Source organism: Branchiostoma belcheri, unplaced genomic scaffold, assembly GCF_001625305.1.
Source record: "Branchiostoma belcheri isolate BF01 breed outbred unplaced genomic scaffold, Haploidv18h27 scaffold68, whole genome shotgun sequence".
Classification (NCBI taxonomy): Eukaryota; Metazoa; Chordata; class Leptocardii; order Amphioxiformes; family Branchiostomatidae; genus Branchiostoma; species Branchiostoma belcheri.
The window spans coordinates 1,111,638-1,136,574 of NW_017804331.1; the positions used below are offsets into that span (position 1 = coordinate 1,111,638).

At 42.4% G+C, this 24,937-nt stretch overlaps 1 protein-coding gene across 1 annotated transcript in view; it reads right to left on the reverse strand.

Moving 5' to 3' along the window:
• Nucleotides 1-2,062: 2,062 nt before the first annotated feature.
• The window catches only part of LOC109484062 (kinesin-like protein KIF28P), an 83,239-nt gene continuing 60,364 nt past the window's right edge, over nucleotides 2,063-24,937 (reverse strand). The window contains exons 20-25 of the mRNA XM_019787263.1: nucleotides 19,906-19,952; nucleotides 17,382-17,510; nucleotides 10,178-10,315; nucleotides 5,674-5,840; nucleotides 4,825-4,952; nucleotides 2,063-2,452 (exon numbers count right to left, since the gene is read on the reverse strand). Coding sequence (XP_019642822.1) covers nucleotides 2,231-2,452; nucleotides 4,825-4,952; nucleotides 5,674-5,840; nucleotides 10,178-10,315; nucleotides 17,382-17,510; nucleotides 19,906-19,952 — 831 coding nt within the window. The 3' untranslated portion in view covers nucleotides 2,063-2,230. The remainder of the gene's footprint in view (nucleotides 2,453-4,824; nucleotides 4,953-5,673; nucleotides 5,841-10,177; nucleotides 10,316-17,381; nucleotides 17,511-19,905; nucleotides 19,953-24,937) is intronic.

Here is a 24,937-nt window from a genome sequence, read left to right on the forward strand (position 1 = left end):
ATTGACATACTTAAAAATAACAGATACAATTTTAACATTAAAACTAACAGTTACAAACATATATTAAGTACTTACACAAAAATATACAAAGTAAATGAGACTAGAGGACAGACTAACCACCCTAGTAATATGATACACATTATTTGGAGGAATTGTTCAATATGCGCACCAGGTATGGTATTGGAGAGTTCTTATATCTGTTGGTTCTGTACTTAGTAGCTTTTAGCTTTTCAGAGTTCCTTGTGTGTCTTCCTGAGAGTTCACCCACCTTAGGAGGTAGGAGATCAGGGTTCAGTTTTGTAGCAAATTTAAGACATACTGAGGAGAAGGGAATGCAGGGATGAGTCGTCCATCCTTCATGGCATATCAGGCCCCGTGGACAGTCAGAGATGGATGGTCAGGAGAAAGGAAGGGGCTGGTCAGAGGTTTATATCCGGCTGCGGGGGCTTTGTTCCTCCGCAGGCCTTAAAAACCAGCAAGGGGAAGTGATAGATCATCATACAAACTGTACGAAAGTCGATAAACAACCAGTTGCCAGAGTACCTAGACATCTTTAACCGAACCCAAGAAACCCACAACTACTCCACCCGACACAGTATGAACCAGTCCCTGCGACTTCCTAAAGCTAGATTGGAATGCGGCAAGAGAACGTTTGCTTATCGAGGTGCAGTGGGCTGGAATAAACTCCCACCCGGTGTTAGAACTGCACCGTCGATACAGACGTTCAGAACACTGTATGCTGAGTTACGTGACCTCTGACTTCCCTCCCTTATTACGACCTGGCATGACCCCGATAACGAGTAATGGCTCACGTTTATGATATTGTTTTTGGTGTATAATTTGTTGTATTTCCGTGTATACATGTGTCGTACCCAGGGCCACTCTGTAAAGCAGTGCTATGTCACTGAGTAGTGTTACCCTGGTTAAAGAATACAGAAATAAATAAATAAATCATGGGCCTTTCTTTTTCATGGCCGCCCAGAAGAGTTTCTGTACCCAACAGTGTTTTTTGCACAGCCTGTCGGCTGAATAAAAGAATTGGTTGTGTAAAAAAAAGAGTCTCTTTACTCAGTATTGACAGTAAGTGTTCCTGCTGCTAATGCTGAGTGAGAGCTGGCATACTTGATAAAAAATTGAAAACACTTCAATAAATATTCATAAAAGAAAGACCATCCTTAGGCCACACCAATTTGATTTCTTAGTTAACGGATTTGCCCGCTTCATTTTTTTCGGATTTGCAAGCAACTGCAAAATGCTCATATTTTGCCCTAAACAGTTGAAAACAGTCCTCTTCTTCCTAGTTGTTACAGTTATTCCATCTTTCAATGCAGTGGTATCATTAAAAGTTCAAAATTCATTGTTTAAATTTAGGCAGTTTAACATCTATACTGCAAGGTTGCGCATGGGCTGGAGTCAATTGAACTGCACCCTGCACAAAATGAGCCTTAAAGACAAGACGTGTGCCTGTGGGGCCTCCTCTGAAACAGTACCACACTACTTGTTACATTGCCCTCTCCACACTGAGCCACGCAACACCCTTGCCTCCACTGTTGAACACCTTACTCAACATCACCTAACCACATCTGTTCTGCTCCAGGGTTCTCCAGGTCATAACTTAGATACAAATACAAAACTCACACATGCACTCCACACATTCATTGCCCAATCAAAAAGATTCTGTGCCTCTTCCAGCTGAGCCTAACTTAACATTTCATTTTGCTGTATAGTTATATAATTATAATTGATTTTAATTATAGGTGTAATTTATATGAAAATTGTATACTTGTGTATAATCTTGCTTTAACTATTAATTGTTGTTGCTTTTTACGTCATATGTACAGGTATGTGTTGGGTGTGCACGCTATCAGCATACTTGCTGCCTAGTGCACACTTTGTATTGTCATGTCGCAATTTTGAATAAAATTGTTTAAATTTTGAACTAGCCTGGTGTGTTGACTTCCTGGCTCCTATCGTACCATTTTGGGCCATAATAGGATGCCTAGGCCTGTTTTTTTCTTTCTTTCTTTTTTTTTCACCCGCCCGCTCCATTATTTTTCTAGAAAAATCCGTTAACCAAGAAATTAAATTGGTGTGGCCTTATGGAAAAACTGGAGGTTGATGAATGTGAAATCAGTGAGTATTTCCTCCAGCCGTCAAGTAGAATTCTGAGGCAAGCTCAGCAACAGATCTTGAAAAATGAGACAGTGTATTATTTTTCTAGAAAAATCCGTTAACCAAGAAATTGAATTGGTGTGGCCTTACCTGCAGAAGAGTTATGCTGCCGCCCCCCTCCCCCACGGACCTGCTGCGCCGTCTTCAGTTTCTCCAGCTGCTGCAGCAGGGAGAACTTCTCCTTCCTCGCAGCCTGCTCCGACAGCCTCAGCTTCTCCAGCTCAGCCTCCAGGTCCTGAACCTGCTTCTTCAGCTCAAGATTCTCTGCCTCTCTCATGTGCTGCAGCAATACATTAAATACAGCTTAAACACAACGCACAAACACAGCCATACACATCACATACAGGTTACAACACACACACATGTAAACATCTCAGCTCAGCCTCCAGCTCCTGAACCTGCTTCTTCAGCACAATGTTCTCCGCCTCTCACATGTGCTGCAGCAATACATTAAATACAGCTTAAACACAACACACAGTCACACAAACACAGCCATACACATCACATACAGGTTACAACACACACACATGTAAACATCTCAGCTCAGTCTCCAGTTCCTGAACCTGCTTCTTCATCACAATGTTCTTTGCCTCTCGCATGTGCTGCAGAAGACACACACACACATAATTCATTCATTCATTAGTTCATTCATTCAATTCATCCATTCATTCGATCTTTTATTCATTCATTTCTTCTTCTAGCTCAAGGTTCTCTGCCTCTCGCATGTGCTGCAGAAGACACACACACGCACATAATTCTTCATTCATTTGTTCATTCATTCAATTCATCCATCCATTCGTTATTTTATTTATTCATTCATTCCTTCTTCTGGCTCAAGGTTCTCTGCCTCTCGCATGTGCTGCAGAAGACACACACACGCACATAAATCTTCATTCATTCATTTGTTCATTCATTCAATTCATCCATTCATTCAATCTTTTATTCATTCATTTCTTCTTCTAGCTCAAGGTTCTATGCTTCTCAAATGTGATGCAACAACAGAGATACACATCACAAACTGGTTACAACAAACACACATATTTCAATTTTTTTTAATTTAAAAATTTAAAAATCTAAAAATCTAAAAGTTTAAAAATTCAAAAATCTTTAAATTTTTTTAAATCTTTGAAATTTTTAAATTTTTCAAATTTGATTTTTTTTAGTACTCTAATTTTTTTAATTTCTATTATCCTTAAAAGAATACCATCCAAAAAAATCTTTAGTTAATAATACCTTCATCTCAGTTCTGAGACCAATAATCTTGGCACATTTCAACTAAGATGATTCACCACCACATATGAACACCTGAAGTTGAGGGTATATTAGTCATCACCAGGTTTTCCCTCCACAGAACAGCTCGAAATGAAAACATAAATCACAACACATGCTGCAAACTGCACTAGATGTATACTGCTGTCAGGGCTGGAAATCCAGGTGCATGTCATCCTTAAGCCTCGGTCACATCCCGCCGTACGTGCTTCTGCGTGCTGTCTACGTGCAAAAACGTGGGCAAACGTAGGGCATCCGTGCGTGGTGAGTACCGCCTCCGTACAGAATCCTACGGATTTGGGAGCACGCAGACACGCCGTAGAACTTTAAGTGCGTGCGAGTACAAGCGACACGCGTGCCCCGTACGTACCGTACGGAAGAAGCACGTGTGAGTACGGCCTCCTTACGGTAAAGTTGCAATCGCACAGAGATCGTACGTTGTAAGCACGTACAAATCACCACTTGCGCAATGTAGACTTGGCGTGAAGACGACACTCTTACACTTTGCGCAACCGTGCGAGTGACGTGCGTAGATGCCACTCCTTCCCCACGTTTTCAGAACATTACGTAGCAGACGTGGCCTCCCAAAAAACGTACGGACAAAAAGCACGTACGGCGGGTTGTGACTAAGGCTTTAGTGCACCCAAATTTATTCTGTGGGTGCACTGGTGCACCCCAAATATTTTTGTAGGTATTTTTTTTACATATCAAAATTTAATGAATAATAGTATGCATGTATATACATGTATAGTAGTGCTTGTTTAAGACTTTGAAGTTAGCTCCCATTTAAGATTCAAGCTCAGAAGAGTAGTAAGATCTCTAATTAGGTTTTGTTTTATATCAGATGCACGCAACAAATTTTTTGTGCACCCAATTTTTTAGGTTAGGTGCACCAGTACACCTATTCCCAAAAATGAATTTCGAGCCCAGTGTGACACATGCTGTACACTGCACCAGCTGTATATATACTGCTGTGATCTATCAGGAAATATGAGTGGGCCACCCTCGGGGCCTCTCACCTATGTTTCAAAGGTGAGACAATAACATCTATACTGTGTAATGGTAACAACTTTCTTTGCAAGGACACACATAGAATGCTAAACTTCAGGTTTGATGTCAAGCATCCAATATCTCTCCTCTCTGTAAGCATATCCAACACAGCTATAGAATATTATTGTTTATTTGTTAGACTGATTCGCCAGGACTGTTTGTTTGTTTGTTTGAGCCTTTGTCATACTGACTCACAGGGACTATTTGTTCTTGTTTGTTTGTTGGGCTGACTCACCAGGACTGTTTCCTTGTTTGTTTATTTGTTTGTTTCAGCTTTTGTCAGAACGACTCACAGGGACTATTTGTTTTTGTTTGTTTGTCATACTGACTCACCAGGACCTGTTCCAGGTCAGAGTCGGAGAAGGAAGATGACCTTGACCCGTCCTGGATGGTGGAGCTGCTGCCGTAACCGTTGTCTGAGCCGTCCTGGGGGGAACTCGGGGGGTCATCCTCACGCCCTTCTGTAGAAACCAAGAAAAGGAAGACAAGTGTGTGAGAAACTGACTATTTTGTTTGTTTGTTTGTTTGTTTGTTTGTCTGACTGCCGCCGTAGCCGTTGTCTGAGCCGTCCTGGGGGGAACTGGGGAGGTCATCTTCTCGCCCTTCTGCAGAAACAAGTTTGTGAAAAAGCATTTAAGACTAGAAAGGTAACAATTGCAAAGCAAATGCATAATGTTTACCTTCACAATTGGTCTAGCCTGACAAACTACTGCTCTGTTTATTGTTATTCGGACACATTCATAATATATATCAGCCACTCCAGCTCTGTCCTGCTACAAAATGTAACCCAACACCACTGGGTGTCTGCCACAGCACCAGTTACCATGGTGACAGACGTCTGGTCCAGGTCATTGACTTTGTTTGTTTGGAGAAGAAGAAGAGGAAGAAACAGTGCAAAAACAGCAAAATCTCACCCTGTAGTCCCCACATGTCCAGCACCAGTTCCCATGGTGACAGACGTCTGGTCCAGGTCATTGACTTTGTTTGTTTGGAGAAGAAGAAGAGGAAGAAGAGGAAGAAACTGTGCAAAAACAACATGTTTTCCTTCGGCAAAATCTCACTCTGTAGTCCCCACATGTCCAGCACCAGTTACCATGGTGACAGACATCTGGTCTAGTCTAGACTTTGTTTGTTTGGAGAAGAAGAAGAGGAAGAAACTGTGCAAAAACAGCAAAATCTCACCCTGTAGTCCCCACATGTCCAGCACCAGTGCGTGTGTCTGCAGGTACTGTAGGAACTCCATGGAGACAGGGTTGATGGTGAACTGCTGTGTGAAGTTCATCTTGGCGTTGGGGCTGTGCCACACCGGCTTCGACCTGTACGTGTTCGACGTGCCGTAAAACTGGAAGCTGCAGACGGAAGATAGAAAGTTTATTGCAGATACTTGCCCGAGGGCTAATTGCAGTTACAAACAACATAAGAAATTATATAAAGAAAATACAGTGGTATGTGAGATTATATGTGCTAGTTTTACTGGGTTTGACTTCTTCTTTTTAGGCAATGGAAGACGAATTTACCCACTTCTTCAGTCTATAATATGTGGGTTCTTTGATTTTAGTAGTAAAATTGTTTTTTTTTGTGGTAGGGAATAGTGGGGAAGTAAGGGAGCATTTTGGACACGGTGCTAAGTAATTGTTTTCTGATGTCGTCATAAAATGGACAGTTAGAGATGAAATGAATTTCATCTTCTACTGCATTTGAGGAGCAATATTTACACATTCTCTCTGACACAGGAAGTTTAATGGTGAATCATTTTTTATTTAGGCCACACCAATTTAATTTGTTGGTTCTGTGATTTTTTCAGAAAAAAATATGAAGCGACAGGGAGAAAAAAAAACAGGTCTAGGCATCACATTATAGTCCCAAATGCTACGATAGGAGCTACTAAGGCTGGGTTAATATCTAAACAATGAATTTTGAACTTTTAATCACACCACTGCATTGATAGATGGAAAAACTGTAACAACTAGAAAGGCCGACATTTGCTTGGGAGCAAATACAGCATATTTCAGTCCATCTCCCTCCCACGCAAAAGTGGCAAAGGTTCTCAAATAAATGAATTTAATAGTAGCTATATGAGAACAAAGATGCAACAACAAGTACTTTGAATCTCGAAAGCTTTACTAATCTTATTACAGGTATGCAAAACCTACAATGATGAGATTTGATACATTTTGAAGGTCTTAGGCACATAAAATTGAATGTGTGGGTCATTACGCAATGTGACCTCAGGTAACCCGCAATGGAACACGTGTTCCATGGATGGAACCGGCCATTCTTTAGACTGATAGAACATGGAACGGGTATAGCACTTTTGGCCCTTTTTTTGCTGAAAATAGCCATTAAAGTCCCCCAAATGAGTCATTTGGAAGTGGTGTATGCCAAATACATGACTGCTATTCTGTAGACACACGTTCAAGGTACCCTTATACCGAATGTCATATCATTTGGTTGTAATACCAGGGCTCAGGATCCAAAAATCCATTTTTTGTCGGAAATTGCCCCAAAAAAACCTTGAAATTTTTCAAAGGCATGTTTCAAAAAAATGAAAGAAACGTCTGGGGGTATTGGCCCACTCTACCTCCATGCCAAATTTCAGATCATTTGGCTGAATGATGGCGGAGTTGAATCCCTCTGAACGAGTGGCAGGAGGAGGAGAAGGAGGAGGAGAAACATGAGGGAACACAATATATTTCATCCATACCATGGTATGGACTGAAATATAACTAGGAAGAAAAGGACTTTCCTCAACTGTTGGGGGCAAAATATGAGCATATTTGAGTTGATTTAAAACCAGCATCTTTTTTTTGCAAATCAAAAATTAATACTCTTCTCACATCACTGTCAAAACTGATTGATGATTTATTTTACCAGTATCCCTGTTGTTGTGGCAGACACATCTAAATCAATCATACCTGTGTAGGATACTTACATGTACATTTTGTATCTTCCTTTATGATTGTGTTTATTAAACTCACACAAAAACTGTTTGTAATCAAGTACCAGCTTCTTTAGCTCTTGAAACAACAGTCTATTGTCTGCGCTCGTAAACTTATGTTTGTAGTTGACAGCCTGATACTCATCAGGGGTTTTTCTAAACAGAGGAATAAGGGTGCTACTCCCTCATGTAACCAGCCAGCTCCCTCATATCAATTTTCAGGTTGAACTCTAAGTGTCTACATTCACAACATTTAGTCTTTCTCAAAATGATCTTTTTCCAGTAAACATGTAAAAATATTATAAAACTAGAGAAGTAACATTTGCAAAGTAACATTTGCAAAGCAAATGCATAATGTTTACCTTCGGACATGGTCTGCCCTGTTAATTTTTACTCAAACACATTTACATACATGTACTACTAGTATATGGTGACAGGAGTAGAGCAGACCATGAAATTGCAACATTATGTAACCCAACACCAGTCACCATGGTGACAGACGTCAACAAATCATGTCATTGGTCAGGTCAGAGGTTAGTGTTTGGAACAGAAGAGGAGGAAGAAACTGAGTAAAAACAATATGTTTTCCTTCGGTAAACATAACAATGCATTTTAGCATTACAAACTGCTTTACTCTCATAAAAAAAATCCCCCCTCGTTTGCTTCGGTCCCTTGCCATGCTAATGCGATCTACTCCCTCATGCTAAATTTTTCTACAAAAATCCCTGCTCACAGTACATGAATGATTCCGATTGGTGTAAAACACAGGCTTTCCCTTAAGTGCATCCTGTTGTCATGTAAATGCTAACATCAAAAGAACTACTTTGTGATAAAACTCTTCAGGGGAAACTATAAAGCTGTGATTTACACATATCACATATTCCACATCGTCTTTTTTCTGTAACTTGAAGATCAGCTGCTTACTTTGTGATAAAACTCTTGGGGGAAACTATAAAGCTTTGTTCCTACACTAAGCAACACTGTGATTTACACACCTCATATTCCTTGTCTCCTTTCTGTAACTTGTTTTGTAAACAGACCTTTATAATGTACATTGGGGAAACAGAGAGGTCTCTGAAAGCCAGGTTTCAAGAACATACACGGCCTAGCTCTGCCAGTTCAGAGGTGTCTCAACACATCCACATAGAGTCACCCGGACATTTTGTTTCACTTGACACTGTAAGGATTTTAGACACTGAACAAGACTATTTCTTGAGAGGGGTGAAGGAAGCCATATACATGTACATCAGGGCCCATCACCCTACATTGAACCGCGACGGGGGTCGACATCATCTACCACTACCAGATACAAATGTACCTTTGACCCAGTGTTGACGTCACACTTCAAAGAAGCCACGTGACAAGCTTCACTGGGTCAGTCTACTGAGGAAGACCAGAGTGACTGTTTGAAAGCTCTAGGTGAGAGAATATTTTGTGTTGGAACAAAAGTTTTAACTTCAAAAATGTAACTACCAACACAGATGAACTTTCATGATAGCCCTTTATAAGCTTCAAGGGATGAAAGGGGAGGATGGAATTGATGTTGTTAGAATTTTTTTATCTAGGGACACCAAATTTTCTCAACTTTTGGCACATCTTTCAGTATGTGTTCTCAGGTGGGTATGAAAGAAGTTGGTACATTGAGTTACGAGGTTATACATGTATAATTATCAATCTGTGTCAAACCTTGTACTTGTTGTAGAGTGAGTGTGTGTGTGTGAGTGAATGAGCGGGTGTGTGCCTGTGTGAGTGTGTCAGTGAGTAAATGTGTGTGTGTGATAGTGAGTGAATGAGTGAGTTAAATGTGTGAGCGTGTGCATGTGAGTGAGTGAGTGAATGAATGTGTGTGAGTGTGCGAGTGTGCGTACCTAAACATGGATAGTGAGTGGGTATGAGTGAGTGTGAGTGAGTGAATGAATGAGTGTGAAAGTGAACGTACCTAAACATGGACCCTCTTGACTTCTCCTCCTGAGTGAGAGTGTGAGAGTGTGTCAGTGAGTGAATGTGTGTGTGCGAGTGTGTGTGACTGAGTGTCTGAGTGTGAGTGAGCAAGTGTGTGAGTGAATGATTGACTGAGTGAGCGAGTGAGAGTGTCAGTGAATGAGTGAGTGAGCGAGTGAGTGAGCGAGTGTGTGAGTGAATGATTGACTGAGCGAGTGTGTGAGTGAATGATTGACTGAGCGAGTGAGTGTGTGAGTGAATGATTGACTGAGCGAGTGAGTGAGCGAGTGAATGATTGAGTGAGCGAGTGAGTGAGCGAGTGTGTGAGTGAATGATTGACTGAGTGAGCAAGTGTGTGAGTGAATGATTGAGTGAGCGAGTGAGTGAGCGAGTGAATGATTGAGTGAGCGAGTGAGTGAGCGAGTGAATGATTGAGTGAGCGAGTGAGTGAGCGAGTGTGTGAGTGAATGATTGACTGAGAGAGCGAGTGAGTGTGTCAGTGAATGATTGAGTGAGCGAGTGAGTGAATGATTGACTGAGTGAGCGAGTGTGTGAGTGAATGATTGAGTGAGCGAGTGTGTGAGTGAATGATTGACTGAGTGAGCGAGTGAGTGTGTCAGTGAATGATTGAGTGAGTGAGCGAATGTGTGAGTGAATGAGTGAGCGAGTGTGTTAGTGAATGATTGAGTGAGCGAGTGAGTGAGCGTGTGTGTGAGTGTGTGACTGAGTGTCTGAGTGTGAGTGAATGATTGAGTGAGCGAGTGGGCGAGTACATGTGAATGAGTGAGTGAGTGAACGTGAACGTACCTAAACATGGACCCTCTAGACTTCTCCTCCTGTATCCACTTCATCCCCAGGCATTGCGGGATGCTGATGATGAAGTCTAACCTCTTCCCCAGAAGCTCCGAGGGGTCAATCACCATCGCTTCTGCGTCGGGAAGCTGTCTGCAGGGTTTCAAACATACGACAGTCAGAATACAAGATATCAAAACTGGAAGTTTCGTTGCACTACCATAACTAGCCACTAGGGGGCCTACCACCCGCCTACCAAGTTTTATGACAATCCACCATCGCTTCTTTGTCGGGAAGCTGTATGCAAAGTTTCACACAAACACAACAGTCAAAATACACAATACTGTGTAACAGTCAAGAAAAACATGAAAAACAAGAAAAACATGGATGCTGCAAGGATATACATGACTATCAATTGCTGACGTCACATATCCATTAAGTCTCGCGTGAATAAGATCATGTATCTGTAACCGTAACTCTCGCAAGATTCCGTTTTGAAGTGATTGGTCATTAACTATCCTGATGAAGGCGACAGTGGTCGCTGAAAATTTCATCTCTGTGTAATCTTGTGTTGAAATAAAGGTTAACATTTTACTACAAGAAAAACTACAAGATTAACTGCACACTTAACACACAAGTTTTCAGGTGCACAACAGTCAAATACATGAAAAACATTGGATGTTGTAAGAATACTCACTACATCTGCAAGGTTTCACATGCACAACACTCAACATACAAGAAATACATTGGATGCGTAAAAGGAAGAGATGGATGGACAACATAAGGGAGGACTTCCTCCACCTTAACCTACATATAACATCAACCCACAGGACAGAGGCAAGTGGCGGGCTGCCATCAAGCCTCAGCATCAGTGTGCAATCACGTCTAACTAACTATACAAATGTAGTTGTGTGTGTTTTCTCAGCTGTACTGACTGTCATCACCTGTGTGTGAACTGTAAAAGAAATAATAGCTGCAGCAGTTTCTGAACAGTTCTAGTATGATCCACACTTCCCAAATTCTGAGTGGTGCAGGTAAAACTTGTCTGGTGAAGGTAATTTCCAACATCACCTGCTCCAGTGCAGGTGTGAAGAAAAAAAGTTTGGATCCTGAGAAGGATCGAGCGGAACAGGAGAGGTGACAACAGAGGTCAGGGTGTAAGAGGAGGGCACGAAAGGTCGTGGGCAAGGTCACGACGTTATCACGTGTGAAGTTCGGCTTTCTTCCTAGTCAGGCCTATGAAAAAAAAGTTGTTTCCTGTTTCAGTCCTGAAAAAAATTTGGGTCGGTAGGTAGGGATTATCTTTCTTTCTTTTTTTTTTTTAGACTTCCGGTCACACCAATTTGTTGGTTCTTGGATTTTTTTCAGGAAAAATATGAAGCGACAGGGCAAAAAAAATTGAAAATAAAAACAGTTCTAGGCATCCTATTATAGCCCTAAATGCAACGATAGGAGCCATGAAGTCAACACAAAAGGCTGGGTTGATATTCAAACAATGAATTTTGAACTTTTAATCAAACCACTGCGTTGATAGATGGAAAAACTGTAACAACTAGGAAGAAAAGGTCTTTCCTCAAGTGTTGGAGGCAAAATAGCTGATTTAGAACCAGAATCTTTTTTTTTTTTTTGCAAATCAGAAAAAAATGAAGACGCGAATCCGAGAACCAACAAGTTAAATTGGTGTGGCCTTATGACCCAAGTGGTGTGGACACGTGACTTTTAGCCACGTGTGACGTCAGCACTGGGTCAAAGTTCGTCGGAAGTCAGTACCGCCCCCCGTCACGGTTGAGCACGGAGCGTAGGTTGGCATTGCTCTGATGTAGATGGCTTCTTTCACCCCCTCTCGCAAAGTAATCCCGTTCTGCGTCCAAGATCTTAATTAACTCCTTCCAGTGATGTTTAACTTTCTTCAAGAATCAGAAATGACGCAGGAAAATTATCACAAACCCGACCAATGACATATTAAATCAACTACAGGTCTTCATCTAAATGTCGTAGATATCAGGGGCAAACCCTTTGCGGTCTCTTTATGATGATTGTGTTTGATGTTTGTTGTATAAATTATGGCTGATGGGCTGCAATATGGCAGAATAACCGCCGGCATTAGGGTCTAACTGTACCCAGGGGGTTGTGGGATACCTAATCAGGCTGGAGTAGAGACAGGTACAGACCCATAAAACTGCATGTAGGACAGCGATTCTGTTCCCTTCAGGCCACACCAAGTAACATTTATGGATGATGCCCACGCACGCATTAACTTTGGCCTTTTCCCAGAAAAAACAACAACAACAAATTCAGCTCCTTGTAACTTAAGGAATAAAGAGTCAAAACAGTGAGATAAGGGAAGGTGTGATTAAAGGGAAGAAACAGAACAGGACGACAACTGCTGTTCCACTGATTTATTGCTGTTTTTATGACGAATAAAAGACTTGTTGGTTGTTACACTGTTTTCTCATGTTATCTGTGTCCTAACATTTGTAGTCCCTTAGTATATTTCAGATCTAGGCATGTTTTGCTTTTTTCGGCCCTTCTTGGTTTTTTTTGCACTCTCGCATTAGATTGAGGGCCTCCAGAGGACGTCACCCATGAAAATTACCTGGTGTGGCCTAATCTGAACATCGGGAGGTACAGACCCATAAAATCGCATGTAGGACAGCGATTCTGTCAAGTCATTCCGTTAATCTGCGCATCAGGAGGACGGTAAGCTCACCGGGGACAGCGCCGCTACCTCAGGTCAACCCTCAGCGCCCCTGCGCAGCTTAACATCCTTAACCCTGATCAGACATGACAGGTTGTATGGGCTTTATTGCTGAAGCCAGCAGAATGGACACAGCTGGTAATTTCACGTCCTGTAGCGGCCGAATGAGGTATCAATGGACACGGCCGGCCAGGCACAAACAAGGGCCGGACCATGGATCGTACTCTATTAGTGCCTGTACCAGTTAATACCCCCGGATCTGTCACGGGCGCACTGTGGCACTAACTCAATGCTCATCAGCTATGGCCTGTTCCATGTAGCGATGATAGTCCCGGCGCGCCTGAGTTCCCGCTGGTTCTAACTCAACATCTTTTACTGTTTTGTTACTTTATTTATTTATTTATTTATGACGATTTACCACGTTTGTGAAAGGATTGACATAACAGGTGACTATCACCTCTTCAAAGATGTCAACCCCGAGACCAGACTGTAAGGTTTGAACCACTCACACTGGGAAGGTCCCCTACTCTTTTCGATAAGTGCAGTGGGTTCTTTTAACGTGCGTGGGGTGTGGCTCTCCCAAACACGGGACCTCAATTTAACGTCCTATCCAAGGGACGTCCCTAGCCGAAGCTAGGTACTCATTTACACACTGTAAAGACAGTAGTTATTTACTGCTATGTACATGTATGTAGGAATCTACTGTCAAGACAATCATTTACTGTTGTGTCAGTACTCATTTACTCAAAGTAAATATTTACAGTAACTGTATGGTGTCACCTGTATACATATACTGTTTCACCAGTAAATGTTAACTGGGCATTTACTGTTTCTTCATGACTCAATTACTGATTATTTACTTGGAATTTACATAAAGTGTGAATATTCAGTAAATGTTTTCAGTGAATGTTTTAGTAGATGATGCCAGTTCCTAATAACAGTAAATTGTCAGTACTGTTGGTTTGCCGAGGCTCACATCTGTCTGACGTATCTTTGATATTATGTTTAACTATATCCACCACAAAGATTTGACCAATCTCAATAATGTTATGCTAGGTATTGGTGCGCCAGCCACTTTCATTTTATGTTAATGCTATACTTTATGTCATCTTTATGTTTACATTTGTATTATGTTTTATGAGCAGCGGATTTACATAAGCACAACAAGTGCTTCCTATCCAATGCTCAAAAATCCATTGTGAATAAAATTTAAAAAAATCTGTCTGACGTGCAGACAGCTAAAGTCTCCTCCCAGCCTGTCTGATGAATGTCCCATTGATTGACCCTCTTGAACAAATTCTATAATCCCAGCTCCATCAGTCACACCAACCTCCTCAGACAGACAGAACAATTCTCGCCGCTTCCCTTTTCAAAAGTCCCAATCTACTCTCTTGGCAGCTGACCCATCCTTTCCACAATAGGGTCCGCGCTAATGGAGACCCTGGCCTTTGATTTTACAATTTTAATTATCCACCAGTTCTGGCGTCCAACAGAAATCAATGCCTCCAATTTTCAGTACAATGAGTGCGCTCCGCCGTGTGGGTTTTGAGATAATGATGGTTTGGCCTGTGGTTATTTCCTGCAGCACAGATTGTCACCCCCCCCTCCTCCTCCAACTGCTACACGTTACCAGGTAGAAAGGCGAACTTCACACACGTGATAATGTTGTGACCTCGCCCGCGACCCTTCGTGCTCTCCTGTTACACCCTGACCTCTCTTGTCACCTGTGGTGTTACACTCGATCCTTCTGGAAATGTCCTGAGATGCTCAGGACACTGCCACGCATCCCTGCCCAGGACAGAGAAATCTCCTCCCCCTGGGCTCTAGCCAACTCAAAATCTTTTTCCATCAGCCCAGGTCTATATTCAGACCTGGGGGAAGATTGCTCCCAATCTAGGGGGGTCTGGGGACAAAATTAGTATTTTCAAGCCTTTGAAAATGTAATTTTCAACATATTTAGAGGCAAATCATGGAGTGGTTGATGCCATTGAATGTTTTCATATTTTTACCCAAGATTTTTGTAAATTTGGTCCGTCAAGGTTGACAGATTATATTTCCGTCACAACTCATACGAAGTTCCTTCAATCGACAGAAAAACGGGCCCTGACTGGAATCCTATCTTCTTTGAAATCCGCTCAAAAACACAGGCAATGCGATTTCAGAAGATTCAATTTTCAAAATTTTCTGGGGGAGCATGCCCCCGGACCCCCTACAAAGCCTTGGACAGTAGGAAGAATCCCCCAACCAAAATCCTGGCTACGGGCATGTCACCCGCCACGGAACTCAGCCTCCGACACGTCCACCATTATTTTCCATTAGTTTTGATGAAGTGCGAGAGCGGAACATTTGTGAACCTGGCGAGGTAGAATTGGCGTGCCATCAGCCGGCGGAATGACACGCATCCGTCACGGCGGGCCCTGAATGGGAGACCTTCGCCGCCGTTTGGGACTGAAACCACCTGTTAGCAAGTCTAACAGACACAAGAACTCATGTATCCCTAGAGCTCTGTCAATGATGTAATGCCTGCAAAACTCTGTGTCTACGTTGTCGTTGTTACTGTGCGCAGATTTTAATATTCTTGTATAATGTTTTATTGCTTTTAACGTTAATGATCTTTTAAACAGCAGGGGGCTAGTCTGCTGGTAGTGCTGTTTGTTTGGCCTTCCCACACTCTTTCTCATATGTGCTGAGTGCTAAGCAGGGAAAGAAGTATGTACCATTTTTAAAGTCTTTGCTATGACCCTGCCGGGGATAGAACTCACGACCTCCCGGCGAGCACTCTACCAACTGAGCTATTGCACTGACCATCAGGACACCTTTAATTTCGAGCCCTGCTAATCTCAAAGCAATCTGCGTGGGTATCGGGAATCAATCCCTGCACCTCCGCGGGAAGGGATCAACAGACCTGATTCAGCAGGGCAACTCCACCCAATCAATTCTCTCCTCTGTCTGTAGCGCACACAAGAGACATTCCTGACATGCTGCCGGTATGTACAGTAAGGTGGCCCTCTGGTGGAGAGTCCTAAAAGTGCAAGGTTGGGCGATGATCAGTCACAGCTGTGTGGTCGTGTGGCGCAGTCGGTAGCGCGTTTGGCTCACACCCGAGAGGTCGTGGGTTCCAATCCTGCCCATGTCACCGACCTTGTGCCCATGGGAAAGGCACTTTACACGACTTTCCTCACTTCACTCAGGTGTAAATGAGTACCTAGCTTCGGCTTGGGACGTCCCTCGGATAGGACGTTAAATGGAGGTCCCGTGTCTGGGAGAGCCACACCCCACGCACGTTAAAGAACCCACCGCACTTATCGAAAAGAGTAGGGGACCTTCCCGGTGTGAGTGGTTCAAGCCTTACAGTCTAGTCTCGGGGTTGACATCTTTGAAGAGGTGATAGTCACCTGTTATGTCAATCCTTCCACAAATGTGGTAAATCGTCATAAAATAAAATAAAATAAAAAAAACAGCCTACACACGTTTCAGAACCCACCGAACTTATCGAAAAAAATCAGGGGTCCTTCCCGGTGTGAGTGGTTCAAACCTTACAGTCTGGTCTTACGTAGCTTGTATTTACATGTACAAAACTGGTGTGTCATGCCTAAAGGCATGCACAGTTTACCAGTTATGCAAAAGAAATAAACAAACAAACAAAGGCTATGATCTGCCCTGTGCTTTGGCGGAAGAGATAACCACTTGCACCAGGGTGACCAGCCCCTCCAACTCTGTCCTGCCACTGGCCACATAATGTACAGTCTGGTCTTATGTAGCTTGTACTTACATGGACAAAACTGGTGTGTTACGCCTAAAGTTAAAAGGTGGCTTACCGGTTATGTGAAACAAACAAACAAACAAAGGCTCTGACCTTCCCTGTACGTTGGCGGAAGAGATACCATGGTGACCAGCCCCTCCAACTCTGTCCTGCCACTTGCTACATAATGTTTACTGGTTATGCGAAACAAACAAACAAGGCTCTAACCTGCCCTGTGCGTTAGCGGAAGAGATAACCACTTGCACCAGGGTGAGCAGCCCCTCCAACTCTGTCCTGCCACTTGCTACATAATGTAAAGTCTGGTCTTACGCAGCTTGTACTTACATGGACAAAACTGGTGTGTTACACCTAAGGCCACAGCGAGTAATTTTTATGGATGACATCAGCACGCGCATTAATTTTCGCCTGATTTTGGGAAAAAAAACAAGAACTTTTGTTGCCTTCTGACAGTGGTCAACATGCAAGAAAAGGCTCTGATTTAATGTTTTGTTTCTTACTTTGATGCAGTGATACATGTATGTGATGCTGGCTGTGTATATGATGTTTCCACTGAATCAAACCATTTGTACAATGATTGAGTCAAAAATTTAAAATGTAGGTACCTTGTTTTTTCGGCCCATCTTGTTTTTTTTCTTCGCCCGCTCGCATTAGATTTGGAGACTGCGGAGGATGTCATCCATAAAATTTACTTGCTGTGGCCTAAAGTTAAAAGGTGGCTTACCGGTTATGCGGAACAAACAAACAAACAAGGCTCTGACCTGCCCTGGGCGTCGGCGGGTGAGATGACCACCTGCACCATGGCCTCCTCCTTCCCCTGGTAGTTGTGCACTTCGATCTGCTCATCTACCTGGATGCGGTAGGCAAGGCTCTGCAGCCAGACGTGGGCACTGCGGGAGGTGCAACAAAAGTAATGCATTAACTAGAAAGAAAGAAACTAGATAGGTAACATTTGCAAAGCAAATGCATCATGTTTACCTTCACATGGTCAAGCTCAACAAACTACTGCTTTGTTTATTCTTATTCAAACACACTCAGATATATGGTGACCATGCAGACCCTCTTGAACTTCTGCATGGCACTTGCAACATTATGTAACCCAACACCAGTTACCATGGTGACAGACATCAATGAAAATTAGTACCTAGCTTCGGTTAGGGATGTCCCTCGGATAGAACGTTAAATAGGGGTCCCATGTTTGGGAGAGCCACACCCCACGCACGTTAAAGAACCCACCACACTTATCGAAATGAGTAGGGGACCTTCCCGGTGTGAGTGGTTCAAACCTTACAGTCTGGTCTGAGGTTTGACATCTTTGAAGAGTCACCTGTTATGTCAATCCTTCCACAAATGTGGTAAATCTTCATTAATAAAAGGCTAACATACTGCGCCTTGCAAAATTGGAAAGTGTTCTAAATAAGGCAATCTTTGTGATATTGGCACATTTGAGTCAGCATTTTCGTACTTTGGGCTGCAGAAACAAGCCCTGAGTCCTTTATTTTCTGGGTGGTACCCTAAAAAAATCAACCCATGGGCCTTCCAGTGACCATTTTCTGTCAGAATTTTTGCTCCATGAGGGTCAATATACACTGGGATAGTGTTGTTTCAACTCAGTATGTAGTAAGATAAATGACTAAAATATTGGCTTTGAAAAATTGGGTTTCCAAGCCCTAAAAACTGCACTGAATGCCTTTAATAAGAACAGAATTAATCAACCTGTTGAAGGTGTCGGGATTGATGCGAGGCATAAAATCCCATTACAGGGCTAAGTAATACAAATCTGAGGCCCAAGCACTCTGGTAGGAGCTTAATGGCCTCCATTTGTACACGCTTTCATCATTAGGCCATGCCAATTTAATTTGTTGTTTCTCAGATTTTTTCACAAAAAATCAGGAGTGACAGGAAAAAAAAAACAGGCCAAGGCATCCTATGATAGCCGGAAATGTTACAATATGAGCCATGAAGTGAACATACCAGGCTGGTTTATAGTCAAAACAATAGATTTTGAACTTTTAATGAAACAAAACTGCATTGTTACATTGAAAAACTTAAGAACTAAGAAGAAAACATTGAAAAACTTAAGAACTAAGAAGAAAATGACTTGTACCTTCAACCATTGGAGCCAAGGTACATGTATGTCTTTCATGCAGTTAATTTAGAACCAATTTTTTTTTTTTTTTTTGCAAATCAAAAAAAAATGGACAGGGCAATCCGAAAAGCAACAAATTAAATTGGTGTGGCCTTAGCGATGCACAGCGGTGTGTGTTAACCCGGGGCACTTCACTTCGGCTGCCCGCGATTTGAATGGAGAATGCAGCAGGGTTTTTTCTAAACAGAGGAATAAGGGGTGCTACTCCCTCATGTAACCAGCCAGCTCCCTCATATCAATTTTCAGATTGAACCCTAAGTGTCTACATACACAACGTTTAGTCTTTCTCACAATGATCTTTTACCAGTAAAGATGTAAAAATATTATACAACATTGCATTCTAGCATTACAAACTGCTTTACTCTCATAAAAAATATTCCCCCTCGTTTGCTTCGCTCCCTTGCCATGCTAATGCCATCTACTCCCTCGTGCTAAATTTTTCTAGAACCATGCAGCAACAATTTTCATCCAAAGTGTAAACCAAGAGTTCAAGTGAGCACATGGTAAGGCCACACCAAGTAATGGATAACGTCCTCTGGAGACCCTAAATCTAATGCGAAAGCAAAAAAAAAACCAACAAGGGCAAAAAAAAAAAAAGATGCCTAGATTTGAAATACACTAAGGAATGACAAATGTTAGGACACAAACTGAATGAGAGAACAACCAACAAGTCTTTTATTCATCATGAAAACAGCAATAAACCAGTGGAACAGCAGTGACGTCCTGTCCTGCTTCTAACCACATCTTCCCTTATCCCACCTCCCACTATCCCACTACTTACAAGAAGCACGGGTGAAAAATTACTTGGTCTGGCCTAAGGAATTGGAATAATCATGTTGTTTAGGTTGATACATGGATAACCAAAACACCACACCTCATGTAAGATACACATTGTATGAATAAGTAGTTGCTATCCTCCAATATATAAGAATGAATGAAATTCTCTCAACTATTTTGCATCTATTTTGTATAATTTGGTTACCTGAGTTATATATGTTTTACATACAATTCTCTGTTACTTCTGTTTAAGTATTAACTTATGTTTTATTATTTCTGTAAACTGGGCCCCACTTGTCAAAGCTGAGTTGGGCTACCCAGGTGTGTGAAAATGAAATAAATAAAATAAATAAACTTACCTTCCTAGGAAGACATCCTCCACTGGATCCCAGAATGGGTCGTTGGCCTGAAATCAACATAGAGGCATGGTTGTGGTTATTTTTTTATTTTATTTATTGGTTTGGTTGTTCAGCATACACAGCCAAGGCAGCCTAACTAGCCTTTGACTATTGCAAAGGGCCAGCCCTGCTGATGAGATAAGATATTACAATGGAAATGGACAACAAACATAACAGTCAACAAGAAGCCATAGGCGACAATTCTCCGTGAAGTATTATATATTGCAACAAAAAGAAGTAGCCATTGGCGACAATTCTCTGTGAAGTGTGATAAATCGAACAAAGAAAAATTGTTTAAACGCGCGTCGGCTCAGTCATCTTAAGACGCAACAACCAATCAGAGATGCGAGATGCCTACACGTGACGCGGGAAGGGCGCGCGATGCCCGAAATATTTTTGCGTCAATATTCAGCGCCGTGATTCAAGAGATTAATACCCGGAAACAATTTTTTTCTTGTTTTGAACGCATTAACATGCATTTACGCTAATCTAGTATGATTCAGGGTTACTTTTTTTTTAACCTGTCCATGGCCAGATTATCTAAAGATGTGTGTATTGTGTGTACAATCTATAGAAAGAGAAATGTACATCAGGTCCGATCATCCGATTTTCACGTTTCGGTTTTTTGGACTCGGTTCATGAACGTATTTTGGTTTGGCTCCTGGAATGTGCAAAAAAATGACTCCCGGGACTGTCTACAGGGAACACTCGCACATTCGCGGTGTATCAGGACAGCGCGACTGGTCGTCATTAGCGCAGTAACAGTTGCATAAACGGACGAAACCATTTCAAAGAAATGGGGATGTTTCGAAAATAAGCATTTACTCCAATATCAAAACAGCTACGGTAAAAATAAAAAGACGTGCATCATCCCGGACATAATGCAACACCACATGCGAAATTACACAGAAATGCGACGTACGGAAGAATGCGTTTTGGCTGCGAACATCTTCCAAAAAACTTGGCATCTCTTAACCATGGGCAAAAACATCTGGAACCACTTATAAAAACCACCCCGTATCTGCATGAACTTTTTTGAACCCCACTGCTATTCCAAACAACGCGTTTTTCTGGACCATTCCAATTCGCCTCGTAATTGTAGGGGTGCGTCTGCGATATTACATTGACCGCGAAAGCAGCAACGGCAAAAATACACATTCGTGCATCAACACGGGCATGCCCGCAGACGGCGTATAAAATTGCGTGCCGATTACACAAAGAGAACCCAGTGTTTTGACTGCGAACATAAAAAATCAGCCGATTACAACACTCCGTCCGGAGGTCCTGACCTCCTTCACGGAGTAATAACATTATTCTACATACATAAAAGCACTGTCCTCTGATTGAGTGCAGTCCTGTTACTAATAGACAGTAATAAGTCACTATAGTGGAGTCCTTAGCAGTATCTCAACATTATTTCTTCTTTAGGCCACACCAATTTAATTTCTTGGTTAACAGATTTGCCCGCTTCATTTTTTTCTGATTTGCAAATAAAAATAAAAATTCAGAATCAACTGCAAAATGCTCATATTTTGCCCTGAACAGTTGAAAACAGTCCTTTTCATCCTAATTGTTACAGTTATTCCGTCTTCCAATGCATTGGTATCATTAAAAGTTCAAAATTCATTATTTTAAATTTTGAACCAGCTTGGTGTGTTGACTTCATGGCTCCTATCGTACCATTTTGGGCCATAATAGGATGCCTAGGCCGGTTTTTATTTTTTATTTTTTTTCACCCGCCCGCTCCATTATTTTTCTAGAAAAATCCATTAACCAAGAAATTAAATTGGTGTGGCCTTAACAGTGGTTCTCCTTGTTTTCCTGTACCATAACTGTTAAGGTGGTGTGACAGTGTTCATAACAGCCAGCGAATCAGTTCAGCACCAAGGACAGGGCTGGTTGTGATGTATATAATGAAGATAATGATGTACTGTGTTCTGTATCTCAGAGTGATGCTAAATGTGATATAAAACACTTTGGGAGGACAAGACATAATAACAGCCAGCGAATCAGTTCAGCACCAAGAACAGGGCTGGTTGTGATGAACATAATGATGACGATGATGTACTCAACTGTGTTCTGTATCTCACTGAGTGATTTTCATGTGATATAAAACACTTTGGGAGGACAAGACATAATAACAGCCAGCGAATCAGTTCAGCACCAAGGACAGGGATGTCTATGATATACATAATGAAGATAATGATGTACTGTGTTCTGTACTTCAGAGCGATGCACATAGATATGATATAAACCACTTCAGGCAGGCAAGACATAACAGCCAGTGAATCAGTTCAGCACCAAGGACAGGGATGGTTGTGATGCACATACTGATGATAATGTACTGTTACGTAATGTTATGTCAGTGAAGGTTAGACATCCAGATAACATGATACGCCAAAAAACAGTTCTTCAAGCAACTGGATATGATTGTGGAAACTGTATTCTGCATCTAAGAGTGATGCACACACATGTGACATAACTAAATACTAGAGACAGAAAATTGTCTGACTACATAAGGAGGACATAAACGCGGATGTAGCTAACAGGTAATAACAGCCGGATGATTGGGCTCCAAACCGGCACGAAAATCACCAATTTACTGCAGATGTGTTCCCCCCTCCATTCTTCCGCGTCATTTTCGCCTTGGCGAGCGCTCAAACGGGCAGAATGGATGACGGGGGTTCCCGAGAGCGCGATCGGTAACGCCGTGCTTAGCGAATGGTGAAGTCAGACCCAGATTCGGCACTGCTGTAACATTTATCAGCTTACAGCTTCTATACAGAGACATCCACCATTTCTCACATGCCATGGCTCCCTGGTTTGAAAATTAACATACAAAATGCAGGGCTCAAAATACATGCACCGCCTGCACGTACAGGTTAAAATAATTAAAGGCCACACTGACTTAATTTTATGGATGACATCCCCTGAAGACCCCCAAACTAGTGCGCGCGGGCGAATAAAAAAAAATTCCAGCCAAAAATAAAAATGCTACTAAACCACAGGAATACAAAGCTGGTATTGTGAATTTGGGAAGTACGTATACGACAAGCCGGCACATGCTGGCTTTTTGTGGAATTCATGAATCGTCACTGTACGTATTTACTGAGTTCTTGAGTCTTGGAGCTTCGGTATCCTGGGTGCTCGGCTCCGTATTGTCTCTAACTAGCATAGACTACCCAAGCATAAGCCAGGCCAGAGCCTCGGTGGGCCTGATCTTTTTTTTTTTTTTTGAGAACAGACGAAAATCAATGCAGATGTCATCCATAAAATTAAGACGGTCTGGCCTAACTACAGGTAAAATTGGAGCTGTGCAGGTATTTCTGCAGATAACCTGCACTGGTCCATGACAAAACCTGCTCCAGACAACAGCACTGGTCAAAAACTGTCTTGCGTTCTTCAAAGAAGCATCACCGAAGACAGCAAAGAACTTAGCAGAATAATGTTACTAGCAACAATTTTCAAAACACTGCGCAGGCAATACTTGTGCAAGTAATCTTGAATGTTGTGCAGGGGTGCAGAAAAAGGCATTTCAAGCCCCGAAATGCAAATTCCACACTTCAACAAGCATGCTGTACCTCCAACACTTCCGATGAGATATAATCTAGTAACGAGCTAGTAACACCGGTGCAATGGCCAAGTGGGTAGAGTGCTCGCCTTGCATTCGGTAGGTCGTGAGTTTGATCCCCGGCCAAGTCATACCAAAGACTTTAAAAATCGTACATACTGCTTTCTCTGCTTAGCACTTAGCATTTGAGAAAGAGTATGGGAGTTAAACACACACCACTACCAGTGGGCTAGCCCCCTGCTGTAGTGATTACTGTGTGTGGCCCAGGGCTATAAAACGGAGATGGGCGCCACCCTATGCGTCACTTGACGCGGGAAGGCTCTTTTATGAGCTCGCACTACCAGAAGGAGCGCGGGGGGATCCACCTCGTTAGCATGGGAATACAGACAGAGTAGCGGGAAACATGAAACCGACAGCCCAACGTTCCAGCTGACATATGGGAGGCTCGTGTCATGCCTGCGTCGGGATACAAATTCCTTCCTTCCCCGCGCTGCCAGACACAAGTGCAGGACACGGTTGGATTTCTGTAGCCTGGTATCCAGTCTGATCGTGGTCGGGGCCGCAAGAGCTCTGTCCCGTCCGCCTCACATAGGTTTTCCGGTGTGTATTTCATGAGAGATTGATTAGCCCTCCACAAACATCATGTTGGGGGAAACCAAATCCCCAAGCATACTGTCTCTTATTAGCGTAACTCTCCTACCGGGGCGGTCTGTTGCACTGGGCGGGGGAAGCTCTTAGAGCCCCCAAAGGCACAAGCTGCCCGAACACCCCAACACTCCCAATCACATAAGACTGGATACCAGGCTAGGATTTCTGGAGTCCCGGACCATCAATAACCAACCTGAGCTGCACCAGAGCCGGGAGAGGATCAGTCAAAGGGTGTCCGGCGGAGTTGGAAAGATTTCCGAAGTGCTCCATCAATTTCTTGGTATCTCTGACTCCCATTCCGTCTGCCGAGGGGGCGTGCATACTGCGTCAGCGCTTGAAAAACTTTTTTTTTCGCGTAGTTGTAATTTGTGTGTGCAAAGTCTTTGCAATTTAGGGAGTTTTAGACCTGCTGTAAGGCCACACCAATTTAATTTCTTGGTTAACGGATTTTTCTACAAAGCGGGCGGGCGAAAAAAATAAAAACAGGCCTAGGCATCCTATTATGGCCCAAAATGGTACGATAGGAGCCATGAAGTCAACACACCAGGCTGGTTCAAAATTTAAACAATGGATTTTTAACTTTTAATAATACCATTACATTGAAAGATGGAATGTCTGTGACAGCTAGGAAGAAAAGGACTGTTTTCAACTGTTCAGGGCAAAATATGAGCATTTTGCAGTTGATTCTGAATTTTTATTTTTATTTGCAAATCAGAAAAAAATGAAGCGGGCGAATTCGTTAACCAAGAGATTAAATTGGTGTGGCCTTACTTA